At 37.0% G+C, this 16,558-nt stretch overlaps 1 protein-coding gene across 1 annotated transcript in view; it reads left to right on the top strand.

The window, feature by feature from the left end:
* The window catches only part of CCDC192 (coiled-coil domain containing 192), a 178,088-nt gene that overhangs the window by 17,052 nt on the left and 144,478 nt on the right, over positions 1 to 16,558 (top strand). The window contains exons 3-4 of the mRNA XM_068981026.1: positions 15,135 to 15,266; positions 16,141 to 16,197. Coding sequence (XP_068837127.1) covers positions 15,135 to 15,266; positions 16,141 to 16,197 — 189 coding nt within the window. The remainder of the gene's footprint in view (positions 1 to 15,134; positions 15,267 to 16,140; positions 16,198 to 16,558) is intronic.

The following is a 16,558-nucleotide window of genomic DNA, read 5'->3' as shown; positions in this document are numbered from 1 at the left end:
TCAGATTTTGATATTTAGAGGAGTGGAAGAAGATGAAAATCTAGCCAAGGGAACTAAGAATCAGGAAGAAATCCAGAGACTCGTATTCTGGAAGCAGTAAGAAGAGTGTTTCATGAGGCATGGCATCCTCAAATGTGTAATAATTTACTGGGAAATTGAAAAAGATGGCCCCAAAATGTGTCCATTGCATTTGGAAAAAGGAGACTCATAGGCAGCCTAGGCACAATCAGTTTTAGTAGAGTAGTGGGGGCAAGGGGCAGAGGCGAAGAACAGAGATTAGGAGAGGGAAATAATCCAGGGTAGCCCTCTTCACAGCCACAGGGAATTTTTTCCCTGTAGCATAAAAGGGAGAGAGGTTAGGAGAGAGGGAGGGAGGGAGGAAGGGAATTCTGAGACTCTAATTTAAGACTCAGAATTTAAGGGTGCCTCTACTTTTCAGTTAAATGAACCAATTAATTATCTTTTTAATGGAAACCAATTTGCATTAGTTTTCTGTAATGTAACTGAAACGGTCTTGACAAGTAGAGGAGTTAGTGATACACCCAAAACTAAAACATAGTACACCCCCTACCAAAGGCATGCCTTCTAGCCTTTTTCTTGATGGTGACCATGGAAGAAAAGGACAAAGAAGGCTCCCAGAGGTTAGAAACAGAGTCAAACAGACCAGAAACCTCCACTCCACTCCGTGCATCACCAGGATAGGCCTTATTATTGCTGACTGAGAGAATGTGATGCTTGCAATGGCCTATGACAACTGTAAATTTTTCCCTTTCCCCCTCCTTTAAAGGAGAATAGTACTGTGATTATCCTGTTTTCCCTGTATTTTATTAGGGAGGGTACATTAAAAATTGTCTCATGTCTGTATCATGATGAGGCTCATCTGGATTTGATTCAGAGAGATATACACAAAATGTGAAGCCAGAAGTAGGAGCTTGACATGACTGTAGGTTGTCTCCTTTCAAGAGGGAAAGTGCATTTTGGATTAATGTCGAATAGACACACCGTATTAGGCAGAACACTTAGGGGGAGGCACATGCTCATGACCATGAGGATGTAATTGTGCTGAACACGGAGGGTGAATTTTAACTGGCTTCTGTTTTATGTTTACCTTTTCTGGAGAATAGTTCCTTCAGGCTCCAATCTTTTAATAATCCTGGGACCATCAACCACAATATTCCTTACTAGAAGGAATGGGATTGAAGCACATGACCTAGGTCCAATCAATTATGATATCCCATTTTCCTGACCATAAAGATCAACCCAGGAGTGGTCCTATGAACACAGGTGGGGCAAATACAGTTCTTTTCCAACTTGTTATTGGAGGACACACTGTTTTACTATTGAGGACCTGAACCTGGAAGGTGACAGGTAGCATCTTCCCCAGTGTGTGAAGAAGGCTTGTCTGCACTGGAAATCATGAAGCCAACACATAGAACAGTATCAGGATGTGGAGGTAAAAGGAGAATACTATGATTTCTTTGGGGTCTGTGGAATCTAATTGTGAGTGAAACAGAAATCTACTTCTGATTCCCCAGTTATATAAGCCAATAATTTTTTTTTCCTTCAGAAAATAAAAAAAGAGTGAGATGACTGTAAGAGACAATGGTGTGGGCAGACAATCATTTTAAGAAGTTTGAGTGGGAAAAGCAGCATAGAAATGGGATGATGATTAGAGGAGGGGGTGGGGGAGAGTCCAACAGACAGCTTTTGTTTATCACAATTACTATGACATGTTTATATGCTGAGCAGAATCATCCAGAAAGGGTAAGAGAGAGAAAGAGAATGCAGAAATGGAAGAGGACTGGGGGGCTGTGGAAATTACAGGAGCAAAGGCTTTTGACAGATCAGAGAAGATGAGATTCAAAGCCGAGTAAAAAGGCTGGCCTTTGATAGAAGAAAGCTTCTCCATTTGTTAAGTAAGGGTGCTTTTTCCTTCAACAGAAACCCAGTTAAAGTAATATGTTAAGGCCGGCTATCATCACACATAAGAGTAAGTCCAGAGATGGAGCAGTTCCAGCATTTGCTAATTCAACAGCTCAAGAATGTCAACAAAAACACAGGTGTTACCCATCCTTTGCTCTCCCATCCTCAGTGTTGACTGTCTTACACAGTAACTGCAACAATTCCAAGCATTATGTGCAGTCAGAACATCCTGCAAAAAAAGAGATGTTCTTCCTCCTGTATATCTTTTAAAAAAATCTGGTAAAGAGCCTTTTCCTCAAGGCTCCAGGGGCCTCTACTGGATTGCAGGCTCATGCCTAAAATAATCTTTTATACCTGGGAATGGAGCCCAACAGGGCTGGCTGAGCAACAGTGATTCATTTGCTGGAAATGGACAAGACCAAGCTTCCCTAAACACATGGCTGCTGGCTGATCCAAATTGGGTGTCTGGTAGAAAGGGATAAATGGGGAAACGGTCATTGGGAAAGAGATTAGTAGAGTCTGCTGCAGGAAGGTTTATATATTGGCTGATGAGAAAGTGAGGGAATAGCCATCTGGCAGCCTCTATTTTTTTCAGTGAATTATTGATGAGGTGATCGTTTGGGATAAAGGTGGAATTTTGATAAGAAAGTATGAAATGATATTTGAGGTAAGAGTGGAGAATAATAAATAGTTTTCTCAGAGAGGAAGAATGCATATTTCCCAATAGGAAAATATAGTATTTTGATGTCAGAGGAGTATTGAGTACCTATGTGAACTTTGAGCTCATTCATCTAAAATTAAACCAATCCAATTTTGTTGGGTTTCTTTTCCTAATAACATTCAGTGAAATGGAAATAATGATGACAATTTTCTTAACCATTGAGAGCTAACTATAAAGTCATTTTCTTTTAAAGGAGGTGAAATTCACATAAATACAATTAACCATTTTTAAATGGATACAGCAGCATTTAGTGTGTTCACAATGTTGTATAATCACAACCTGTCTTGAGTTTCAACATTTTTCTCCATCCCAGAAGAAGAATTACTTCCTACCCAGTACGTAATGATTCCCCATAATCCCTTCTACCCATCCCCTGACGACCAACCACTAATCTTCTGTCTCTATGGGTTTATCTATTCTGGGTATTTCTGACAAAAGGAATCATACAACATGTGATCTTTTGTGTCTGGTTTCCTCCTGTTAGCAAAATCTTTTCAATATTCATTCAAGTTGTAGCAAGTATCAATAATGCATTCCTTTTTATGATTGAAGAATATTTTTCATTGTATGTACACAACACAATTTGTTTATTCATTTGTTAACAGATATTTGGTTTCTACCTTTTAGCTTGGAGAAGGAAATGGCAACCTACTCCAGTATTCCTGCCTAGAAAATCCCATGGATGGAGGAGCCTGGTGGGCTACAGTCCATGGGGTCACAATACCTTTCAGCTATTAAAAATAATGCTGCTATGAACATCTATATACAAGTTTCTGTGTGGATATATGCTTTCATTTCTCTTTGGTACATACATACCCTAGGAGTGAAATTGTTGGACCATACAATCCAGATAATAGTAATTCTATTTTTAGCTCTTTGTTGAATCACAAAACTGTTTCCCACAACATCTGCACCATCATACAAGGATTCTTCTTTTTTTACATCTTTACCAGTACTTTCTATTTTTTAAATCACAGACCTATATGCATGCTATATTTGAAACAGATAAGCAACAAGGACCTTCCATACAGAGAACTCTGCCCAATATCCTATAATAACCTAAATGGGAAAAGAACTTGAAAAAGAATAGATACATGTATATGTATAACTGAATCACTTTGCTGTACACCTGAAACTAACACAAAATTGTTGATCAAATACTCCAATATAAATTTGTTTTTAAAAAAATAGCCATAATAGTGGCTGTGAAGTGAAATCTCATTGTGGTTTTTATCTGCATTTCCTTAATTAATGATTGATTATGTTGAGTTTTTTTAAATTAGGAAGTGCCCTATTTTATTCACACAATCATTAATCACAACTGCAAAAGCAGATTTATAATGCTACATATCAATAACAAAATGGGAAGGAAATGAAATATTAGAGACATCTTGTAAAACTGCAAAGAAATACACACTAAGCTAAACATCTTCAGTTAAACCATGGTTTCACAACAGGTTGTTTCATTTTTTCATTTTCACAATAAGTTATTTCTTATAGTTATTTTTTTCTCTTTTTGAACTAATTCAGATATGGCTTTGTGTACAAAAATTTTTTTTCTTGGTCTTTGGTTTAACTCTGTTGGAAACTACCTTGCTCTGGTGAATACCCATAAACAGTAGTGTCATTTGCCTTCTCACACTGCATCTGATCAATGTAGAACCTACTTTCTTTTTCCTGAACCCCTGGACTACTTTGGTGATTTGCTGACCTTTGTAGTGTCCTCAGACCGACTGGACATTGTTGTCCTCGTGGATGGGCTAGGGCAGATGCACTTTGCTACAGTTCCTTGGAGAGATGCTATGATTTTCCTGTACACATGGTACTAGGTATAGTTTTAAACATCTTTTCTTGTGTCTATTGGCCATTTGTGTGTCATCTTTGGAGAAATGTCTGTTGAAGTCCTTTGCCCATTTTTAATTGGGTCATTTGTATTTTTTTTTTTGGGTTGTAAGAGTTCTTTATATTGTACATTCTTCATACTAAATCTGTATCAGACATATGATTTGTAAATTTTTTTTCTCATGCTTTAGGTTATTTTTTCACTTTCTTGATAATGTTCTTTCCTGCACAAAAATGTTTAATTCTGATGAAGTCCAATTTAACTATTTTGTGTTTTGTTGCTCCTGCTTTCAGTATCAAATAATCCATTTTCAAATCCAAGATCTTGAAGATTTTCTCCTGATTTCTTCTTAAGTTTTATAGTTTTCCTCTTCTATTTAGATCCATGTTTAGTCAATTTTTGTTTATGGAGTGAGGAAGGGGTGGAGTTTCATCTTTTTTGCATGTGTCTATACAGTTGTCCCAGCACCATTTGTGAAGAAACTCTTCTTTACCTATGATATGGTCTTTGCACTCCTGTTGAAAACTGACTGGCTGTAGATGTTTGGGTTTATTTCTGAATTCTCAGTTCTATTCCATTGTTCTATTTACGTATCTTTATACCAACTTTGACACTGTTTTTAATTACTATAGCTTTGTAGTACATTTTGAAATTGGGAAGTGTGAGTCCTCCAATTTGTTTTTTATTATTGATTGATTGTTTTGGCTATTCTGGGTCCTTGAGATTACATATGAATTTGAGAACTGGCTTTTCCATCTTTGCAAAGAAAGCTAATAAGTTTTAGTAGTGATTGCATTGAATCTGTAGTTAGTTTTGGGGAGTTTTATCATCTTAACAATATTAGATTTTGCAACATGCAAACATAAGATATTTTCATTTAGGTTTTCTTTAATTTCTTTCAGCAATGTTGTGTAATTTTCAGTGTATCACTCTTTCACCTCCTCAATAAAAAGTTTATTTCTTGGTAGCTTATTCTTCTGGATACCACTGTGAATGGAACTGTTGTATTTCTGTTTTGGATTGCTCATTGCTGGTTGTATTAATAATGCCTTTAAAAAAAATTCAGATGATTTGATATCCAGGGCCTTGCTGACCCTGGAGGGACTGCCCCCACCCTCACAATGCTTGCCAATCAATTCCTAGAAATAGTGAAGGGCTTCTCTGTAAATGTGCCTTTCATATACAACTGACCAATCAAAACACAGGGCCACTGTTCCTCTGCTCTAACCACCCCAGGTACAGGTACCATACAAGGAGGGACCATCTCGATGTTCCGGAGCCCACTGAAGTTATCCAAACGAGCTAGTCCTAACCCTGATTATCTTTACTCACGTGTTCCTCCCCATGGAAGCTGCAATAAATGTTCCTGCCCACATTCTCCCCTTGCTTCCTCTGCTCCTGACTGACCCTTTAGTTCAGATATGTCCCCTCCATATTGTTACCCTCCTCATGGTGTGTCATGCCCCTCCTCTTGGGGACTGTAACTAACTATCTTTCCAATGATGATCAACTCCAGATCTGTTAACCTCACTACACCTGAATAATAATTAGTCTACATTTAAAAACATAGGTGTATAACAACCCAAATTAATTTTTATGTGTTTATATTATACCTGAAACTCTACTAGATTCATTTATTAGCTTCTTGGAAGAAAAGTTATGACCAACCTAGATAGCATATTCAAAAGCAGAGGCATTACTTTGCCGACTAAGGTCCGTCTAGTCAAGGCTATGGTTTTTCCAGTGGTCATGTATGGATGTGAGAGTTGGACTGTGAAGAAGGCTGAGCGCCGAAGAATTGATGCTTTTGAACTGTGGTGTTGGAGAAGACTCTTGAGAGTCCCTTGGACTGCAAGGAGATCCAACCAGTCCATTCTGAAGGAGATCAGCCCTGGGATTTCTTTGGAGGGAATGATGCTAAAGTTGAAACTCCAGTACTTTGTCCACCTCATGCGAAGAGTTGCCTCATTGGAAAAGACTCTGATGCTGGGAAGGATAGGGGCAGAAGGAAAAGGGGACGACCGAGGATGAGATGGCTGGATGGCATCACTGACTCGATGGACGTGAGTCTGAGTGAACTCCGGGAGTTGGTGATGGACAGGGAGGCCTGGCGTGCTGCGATTCATGGGGTCGCAAAGAGTCAGACACGACTGAGCGACTGAACTGAACTGAACTGAATTGAGTAGTTTTTCTTGGGGATTGTTTGAAATTTTCTATATATAGAATCATGTCATCTTCATATGGAAATAGTTTTATTTCTAATTTACAGTTTAGATTTTTTTTTTTCTTTTTCTGGCTTATTTGATCTGAGTAGAGCTCTCAATACAAAGTTGAATAAGCAGTGGAGAAAGCAGGCATTCTTATCTTTTCTTGATCTTAAGGGGAAAGCTTTCCATTTTTCAACACTGAATATGATGTTAGTTGTGGGTTTTTTCATAAACACTCTTTATCACATTGAGAAGGCTTTCTTTTATTCCTAGTTTGCTGAGTGCTTCTATCATATCATGAATTCTGTCAAATAATTTTCTGCATCTATTGAGATGAACATATTGTATTTTTCCTTTATTCTATTGATGTGTTATGTTGTAGTAATTGTGGGTTTTTTAATGTTGGTCTGCCCTAGCATCCCTGTGATAAATTCCACTTATTCTTGATGCATACTCTTTGTAATGAATATCCTTTTGGATCCAGTTTGCTATTATTTTGCTGAGGGGTTTTGCGTCTCTTTTCTTAGGTAATGTGGGTTTATACTTTTTATAGCAGTATCTTTGTGTGACTTTGATATTAGGGTAATGTATTAGGAAGTAGTCTCCTTTTCTGTTTTTTAAATGAGTTTGTGTGAAATTAGTGTTTACTGTCCTTAAAATGTTCGATGAATCCACAGTGAAGCCATCTGATCTTGGACTTGGTTGAAAGATGTTGATTAAAGACTCAATCTCTTTACTTGCTACAGGTCTATTGAGATTTTCAAATTTTCTTGAATCAGTTTTGGCAAATTATGTCTTCCTAGGAATTTGTTCATTTCATCTAGATAATATAGTTGGTTTGCATCCAATTATTCATAGTATTCACTCATAATCTTTCAAATTTCTTTAAGGCTGGTAGTAATTTCCCTAGTTTTCCTTACTTTTAGTTATTTTTTTTTCTTTTTTGTTAATATAATTAAAGACTTGTCAACTTTGTTGATCACTTCCAAGAACCAACTTTTTGGTTTCATTGATGCTTTTGTATTCTGTTTTATCTCTGACTTAATATTTATTATTTCCTCCTATTGACTCTGGGTTTAGTGTTCTCTTTTTCTTCAAGTTCTAACTTCAAGGTATGAAGTTAGGTTGCTGATTTGACATAGTTCTCCTCTTTTAATGTACATGTTCCATCTATAGGTTTCCCTCTGGCCCTGTCTTCACCGCATCCTCTGTCTCACTATATTGTTCTGTTTTTCTTTTTATCTCCAGATACTTAATTTCCTTTGTGATTTTTTTTTGCTTTGACCCATTGATTCTGTAAGAATGTGCTATTTCCATTTATTTTCAAATTTCTCAGTTTTCCTTTTGTCTTTAATTTCTAGATTTATTCCATTGTGATTGGAGAAGGTACTTTGCATAATTTCAGTCCTTTTAAACTTATGTAGAATTATTTTGTGGCCTAACATATATGGTCTATCCTGGAGAATGTGCCCTGGGCGCACTTGAGAAGACTGTGTATTCTATTGTTGGATGGATTATCCTGAACATTATCTGTTAGATCCACCTCGTCCGTAGTGTTGATGAATTCTATTTGCCCTTGATCTTTTGCGTACATTTTCTATCCATTATTAAAAGTAGGATATTGAAGTCTCTACTCTATAACTATTTATTACTATTTATTTCTCCCTTAAATTCTGTTAATGGTTTCATATATGGGGGAGGGTCTGTAGTTTGATGTATAATTTTGATAAACTAACCCTTTTATCAATATATTACATCCCTGTATTCTGTTAAAATTTGGCTTGGCATCTATTTGATGTTCTCTGATATTAGTATAGCCATGCCAGCTCTCTTTTGGCTACTATGCACATGGAATATCTTTTTTTCCTTTCACTATTTGTTTCTTTGGGGTGGAAGTTACTCTATTATAAGTGGTGTATACTTGGATCACATTTCTTAATTCATTTTTCTAGTCACTGTCTTTTATTTGCTGGGTCTAATCCAGTTACTTTTAAAATACTACTGATAATAAAGGACATAATTCTGCCATTTTGCTATTTGTTTTCTCTGTATTTTACATCTATTTGTTACTCACTTCCTCCATGCTGCTTTCTTGTGCGCTTGATTTTTGTGTACCATTTAAATTCCCTTTTCCTTTTCTGCATCATCTTTAGTTATTTGCTCCTATAATGTATATGTCTGTATACTTGGTAGCTTTTTCCATAGTGTGCATAAACTCTTAGGCTCTGATCACTTCTCTGTATACCTTTTTCTTCCTGCTCCTTACATCAGGTAATTTCAGTTGTCCTGTCTTCAAGTTTTCTTGATTCTGTCATCTTCTAGCTTATATCTGCTACTGAACCATTTCAGTAATTTTTTCAACTATTTTGTTTCCTAACTTCAGAATTTCTACTTAGTTTCTTTTTATAATTTTTATCCATTCATATATTTTCTATCTGTATATGTATCGTTCTTATTTCCTTTACTTCTTTGTCCGTGGTTTCTTTCAGCTCTTTGAGGATATTTTAAAGTATTCATTAATTAAGTCCAAAAGTTCAATGCCTACACTTCTTCATGGATAGTTTTTATCAATTAATTTTCCAATAAATGAGTCATACTTTGCTTTGTGATCTTTGTACTTGTTTGTTGAGAACCAGACATTTTGAATATTCTAATACAGTAACTCTGGAAATCAGATTCTTTCTAACTCCCCAAGACCATATACAATTCTTCCCTCCTCTACAGTTTGTATGTTTGGTTACTTTTCCAAACTAATTTTGCAGAGACCATAATTTTTGTCTTGTGTGGTTACTAAAGTTGCTATTCCATTGCCTCTGTAGTTAGCCAATGACCTTACAGAGATTTCCTTGAATGCCAGCATCTTTGTTCATCATGCACTTTCCTGGATACTGAAAGCATTCCACTAGAATCCAGAGGTAATAAATGGTTAGTTCTGACAGTTCTTGCCAGCTCAAAAATTATTTAAGTGGGAGAACCAATTCCTAGAGCTTCTTAATCTGCCATCATTTTGAAGTACAAGTCATTTTTTTTACTTTCATCTTGAATATTAATATGAAACGTATCAATATACTTTCTTGACTGCATCAACAAGCTGTGCAATGAATACAGTTTATCTTCCTTTGACTTTTAATGATATTGCATTACATTTATGATGACCTACTATTGAATGCCAAGGTATATATTAAAGTTGAATATTTTAGTGGATTTATATAGCCTCAAATGTATAATATGAAACTTGTTCCTTCGTTTTACGTAATTCTTACGACAAATGTTGTTCGTGCTTTTAAAATCATCTCCTCCCTCTAAATGTGTTAGAATCAGGCAGAGGGGAAGGGGCCGACTCTTCAAAAATCAAAGGGAGAATATTAGCCTCCCAACATCATGTGAACCATATGTTCCAGCACAGATAGCTGGTTAGGAAATATAGAAACTGATTACTTAAAGAATAATGCATTTCTACTCTCTCTTTATAAGCAGGTGTCTGATACTAAGTTGGACTGAGCTTTTATCTTTATTCTCTTTCAAATGAGTAACTGTAAAACTAAGCAGTTCCTATGAAAAACAAACAAAAAAAAGCAATAAAAAGGAAGTGGTGCCCAAGGCCCCTAGAGCTTTTAAATTCAACTGGGATATCTTGCAGCTACTAACTTAGGTTTCCTCTTACTTTCTTTGATATCTTGTTTTCTATCCTATAATTTGAATTTGAATTTAAGCAGCATTCCTAAGAGCTTCCTGAATTGAAAATTAAATTTTGAAAAGTTCTAAAACTCCAATCAAAACAATGGAGTGAATTCAAAATGGTAGCTATTATCTTGCAACTCAGCAATAGAGCATATTCTTTTATTCAGTACTTTAAAAATACTTAGATATATAATTATGTTATTTCATTTTATTTTCTTTCATTTTTTCTGTTCTTTTGGATTATCAGTCTTATCTGATAGGTCATTTTCAAAAGGGCTGGGGCAATATCAGTAGTCTTATGCTAATAAACAGTTTCATCATTATATAATGCAATCCAACATTAGTTCTTGCTTCAATGTATCCACAGGAGGCAGAGATAATAAGATCCCTTTATCCTGCTTTTGTGAGATTTTGAAACATATGACAATGAAAATATCATTTAAAAAGTGAATAAATGAAATGTTTTTAGCAAATATTATTTCTGGCCAATCTGACTGAATTTTGTTATAAGTTTTGACAGAACTCTCCCTATCCAACCTTCTGGGAAATTTACAACCTAGTTAGAATACACATGATTGGAGAACTACCCTGTAAAAACATAGCAAAGCGACATAGTAAAATTTTATTATGGGCTCATAGGTCATAACATCAGAGGGTTGTGGGGTCAGGCCTAAAATACAGATATTGTGATTCCATGTCAAGATTTCTTAGAGATAAGCTGAATCTGAGCTAAATATATTTGAGCCAAAGGGATATTCAGACAGAAATTTATTATAAGAGGAGAGCAAAGAGATGGGGTTGGTATATATATAAAAAGGGACTGAGATGGCAGGACAGACTTTCCTCAAGTCTTAGAAAAAAGGAAAATAAATTTTCTTCAGGTAAATAAGTGAACACACAGAGAAAAAGTGCCGAAAGCCACATGATCAGGGGAAATCATAGATCTCATTTTTGCAGGCAGTCTCAGAGTTAGGCTTTGGATATACTATAGAACCCAAAGTGGGAAACAGACCAATGTAGATCCCAATCTAACCTGTCCTTATTAGCTCTGGGAAAACCCCTAAAAGCACCTAACTTCCAATCTTTAAAAGAGTCACAACAACAACAAAATAAAATGTGTGGTAAGCTGTAGCTACCAAACAAATGTTAGTTGCTATTTTTCCATAGATCTTACTCACTTATGGTCATGATTATGCAATTTTGGAATCAGACAATTTATCAGCAGAATGCTTATGGCAGCAAATAAGAGAAAACTCAATGTCTAATCAATAAGGAAACTTATAAACTCACTAAAGGTAAGTCCCAAGGTAGGAGATGCTTCAAAATTAGTTGGAAAAACATTTCAGTGGTGTCAACAAGACCCAGGTTTGTTCTGTTGTCCACACTTCCATCCAGAGAGTGGCTTTGTCATAGAACGGGTTTCCTGGATGTTTGTAGGATGGCTATGGTAGCATTCTTGTCTGTGGATAAGAGAAAGTGCTTCTCCAAATCATCAGAGTTCCTCCTGGCCAGAGTGGCTGGTGCAAACTAGGTCATATTTCCTATACATTAACTGTTGCCAGAGAAGATCCAGGATCTGATTGGTTGAGGCCTTGATTCCTAAACCAATGGGAGGAAAATGGATGGAAGGAAAGAGAATGGGATTGTCATGATTATCAGGGCCCCATTTCTGGGGTCAGACTTGGACTTTGGGAGTCACACCTAATGCCCACTACTGAAAACTTGGGTTCCAATATTTACTATCTATGTCCTTAGACAAGTTATGCAACCTTATTGAATTTCCTTATCTGTGAAATGAATATGAAGCTAAACTGAAATAAATATGAAAACAAAAGGTTCTCAGAATATCTGATATGTACTAAGTACCCGGTAAGCATTAAGTGGTACTAATATTATTATTCATCTATACACTTTCACATTATGGAATAGTTTTTAAATCATCTGCTTTTCTGAGTAAATTGTGAAAATACAAACAATATCACCTTTATTTTTTACCTCCAAAGCTTACATATAATAAAGATCCAACATATTTCTTTAGCAATGAGTGAATACATGAATATCTGTTGAGTAAATGAATAAAGGCCTAAAAACAATAGGAGATAGATTTAAAAGAAAGATAACCAAATGGTGACTGGATCAATCATTCAGGATATGGGAACTAAATGGGACAGACTGAGAAAGAATATATTTGAGACTAAAAAAATACATCAGACTTAGATAGGACTTTTCCCTGAAGACTAGAGTGGTTACAGGAAGCGAGCAAACCAAATATAAATTGAGTTTAGGGTAACCAGCTTGTAGAGGCTGTGACATCTTCAGATACTTTATTTTATAATTTGATAAATAATGAATATTTGGATGAAACCTATGTGAATGCTTACTGCAGTCGAGAGGATGTAGATGAAATAATAATAGGAACTACTGAGTGTTTGATGTATTCCAGGCATTGTTCTAAGTGTTTCTCTTGTGTAGACTCATGTATAAACCTCAAAACAAATGCATAAGATAAGTACCATTCTTTTTATCCTCATTCCTATTTACAGGTGGGAAAGTCAAGCCCAGAGAGTCTGAGCAATTTGTCCAAATCACAAAGATAGCAAGTAGCAAACTGAGACTTTTACTCAAAGTCTCAGAGTCTGTGTCTTCAGCCATTACACTCTACTATGATGAAATGGAAGGGTGCTCGGAGAAATCAGATTACATTTCCAAACCATCATGCACCCCAAGAGTTAGATGTATTAGTATTCATGCAGAGCTCCTCAGGCCTCCCAGGCCACTGAGAGCTGAAAGGCAAAGACAACAGTTCATGGCGCATGTGCTCCCTCTGACCCTCCCTTGTGGGCTTCCGTTGTGACTCAGCTGGTAAAGAATCTGCCTGCCATGCGGGAGACCTGGGTTCGATCCCTGGGTTGGGAAGATCCCCTGGAGAAGGGAAAGGCTACCCACTCCAGTATTCTTGGGCTACCCTGTGGCTCAGCTGCTAAAAAGTCCTCCTGCAATGTGGGAGACCTGGAATCGATCCCCAGGTTGGGAAGATACCCTGGAGAAGGGAAAGGCTACCCACTCCATTATTCTGGCCTGGAGAATTCCATGGGGTCGCAAAGAGTTGGACACGACTGAGTGACTTTCGCTTTCACTTTCTGACCTTCCTGTTGTGCTTTCATCATTCCCTGCATACAACACAATGGCTGCACAGAGAGCCAACTAGACAAATACTTGTTGAGTGCATCGATGTGTGCATGGATAGATGGATGGATACCAGCATACGTGATGTACCCAACTTATTTCCATGGCAGACTAACCTCTCAATGCCTCTCGATTTGGTAAACGTCTCTAAATATTTGTTGCCCTTTTCAAGATGAGATGGTATGCTTTGCAATAATTCTTGGAATAATATGAAAAAGATACTTAGAGATAAGCCAAGCCTCGGAACTCGAGATCTGGAATGAATACAAGGTTGTATGTCCCTTTCCAGGGACTCTTTCAGAATTGTTGCTGAGCTAGAAAGAAAAATCACAAGGGACTCTCTAAGAAGGCTAAGGGACTAGGGATTATCCAAGTACCACTCTCCTCAGGAGAAGTCTACAAACAGGAAAACACTCATCTTGAGACATTTTATGGTTATGGTTAGCACAGACCTCTCCTGGAGAAGGAAATGCAACCCACTCCAGGATTCTTGCCTGGGAAATCCTATGGATAAGGAAGCCTGGTGGGCTACAGTCCATAGGGTCACAAAGCCTGGGACAGGATTTAGTGACTAAATGACAATAACCAAAGCCCTTGATCATCTGATTTTAACTAGAAATTCCTGCATTTCCCTTCAGCTCCTTCTGTCCTGCTGCTGCTGCAAAGTCGTTTCAGTTGTGTCCGACTGTTTGCGATCCCATGGACTATAGCTTACCAGGCTCCTCTGTCCATGGGATTCTCCAGGCAAGAATACTGCTGAGGGTTGCCAGGCCCTCCTCCAGGAGACGTTCCCAACCCCGGTATTGAACCTGCATCTCCTACTGCTCCTGTACTGCAGGCAGATTGTTTACAGCTGCACTAAAAATTCAAGGGAGGGAGTCAGAATTCCTCCTCTTTCTAGAGAGCTGCGGCTTCCCGTGGGGTCACAAAGGGTCGGACATGACTGAGTGAGTCAGCACGCGTGCATAACTAGCTAGTACTTTGGGGGTTTCCCAGGCACAGAGGTAAAGAATCCACCTGCCAATGCAGGAGATGTGGGTTCTATCCCTGGATCAGGAAGATCCCCTGGAGTAGGAAATGGAAACCACTTCAGTGTTCTTACCTGGAAAATCCCATGGACAGAGGAGCCTGGTGGGAAGGCTACAGTCCATGGGGTCACAAAGGATCGGACATGACTGAGTGACTGAGCAGGTAGCCTCCAAAGAGTCAAGTTTCAAGAACCCTATCTAAACCACAATACAGATTTCAGATTCAGCTGTACAAATAAAATACAATGTTGAAACATAATAAAGATGAGTGTTGAGACTGTTGTACTAGACATATCTCTGCCTGCTGTAACTATGTGGTCTCATCTCTTGCCCAGAAAGATCTTTATTATTAACAATAAATAAAATAAAAATTATTTCCTTATCTCTCTTTACTAATCATTTGTCATCTATGAGAATGTTTCAAAAGCCATTTTCATATTTAAGAGATATTGATGGAAGGCAATTCATTTGTAAATTGGACTTTAATAAAATAAGCTTTAAAAAAGTCATTGTACTTCCATGCCCTTACAAGCACATTTCTCCAGCTTGCAGTCTCAGAAGGAACAAAATCAAAGCTGCTTGAGCAAGTTTCCTGGCTGGAGAAAAAGCTAGAAGCTCTGGACTGTAGGGAAGACAGTGGAGAACCATACAAAAAAATGGTTCTTGCAAAAGACCAGGTATGTCATAGAAGAAGAATAATCTTTATTTTAAAAGCTACCTAAACATATGAGCTGAAAATCCTGTAGTTATTTCTGGCTGGGCTGGAAGTTCATATTTAAGTTCAAGATGGTGAATCACAGTTTCTGTATTTGCTCAATGTAACTGTATTTTCTGATACAATATTCACATAAAAAACAAACTTTCTTGGTGATATTTTTAAGTTTGATATGTATTCTTTTGAATCTTATTAAGGGAATATTCTATTTATTTTATAAGTGATATTGACTATATAAATATTTCTTAGTTTTCAATTGAACTTAATCAAGCAATAGCTTCTTTCTGGGTAGTGAAAGAAGTTGATCAAAACATTTTTCATAGACTTTTAATAAATTACTTTATGAGAAGTCACCAATCTCTGAATCTCAGGACATTTTTATATGTGTCATTATGTAAATTTATCTCTTGTTCAACCCATGTTGTTTTGTATCTGCTTTTGTGATAGAGGGATGGATAGACAGATAATCTGTATCTATATATAGGTATATATATCTTCACATTAAAACATGTCCATATATTCCAAAGGCAGGTACCAATTCATTTGGTCCCACATGTATGTATACATGATGTGATATAAGATAGGTTAACTTTATCTGCAGTACATCAAGCAAACATTATTTTTCCCAATCATGACCTAGTTTTTACTATATTGATATACTTTGTTGACGGGTTCTTCCATGGAGTGGAAGAGAGGGATGGGAGCGATGATATTCAAAACATCTAGCTGAGATAATGCTGCCATTTGTAAAATATGAGAACCAGTACATCTGGAACACTCTGAATATGTAAAAGGAAGAGTTACACACTTTGTTTCTAAACTCTACCCCTTTTCAGTGCATTGAGAAATTACAAGCTGAAGTAAAAGCTTCCCAGGAGCAACTTGCAGCCCATGTAAGTGTCTTCTGCCTTTTTTCACCCTTTGTTTTATATCATTGTTATTCTGCGAATGAACAGAAATGTTTCAAAAGTTGCAGCTATAGTCTCTCCACTGCAAACCAATCATAGGGCTAAGAACCAGCATTTTTACTGCCTCTATAGAGTTGTTTTCCATAAATAGAATTCTGATTTACACTGATGATAAAAATTGCAAGACTGAGTTCTTATATATAACCAGATGACCTAATCAGATATGATCAGGATAAGAGAACTGGAAACTAAGGGTAGAAAAACAAGCAAGCTGGGCTCGTTGTGAGTGAACAGAAGTGGAAACTTTAGACACCTCTCCTATAGGCCTAGGACAGTTCTTCTTAAA

This window comes from Capricornis sumatraensis, chromosome 9 (genome assembly GCF_032405125.1).
Source record: "Capricornis sumatraensis isolate serow.1 chromosome 9, serow.2, whole genome shotgun sequence".
Taxonomy (NCBI): Eukaryota; Metazoa; Chordata; class Mammalia; order Artiodactyla; family Bovidae; genus Capricornis; species Capricornis sumatraensis.
Note: the sequence above shows the minus strand (reverse complement) of the source record. Positions and strands in the feature narration are given on the sequence as shown.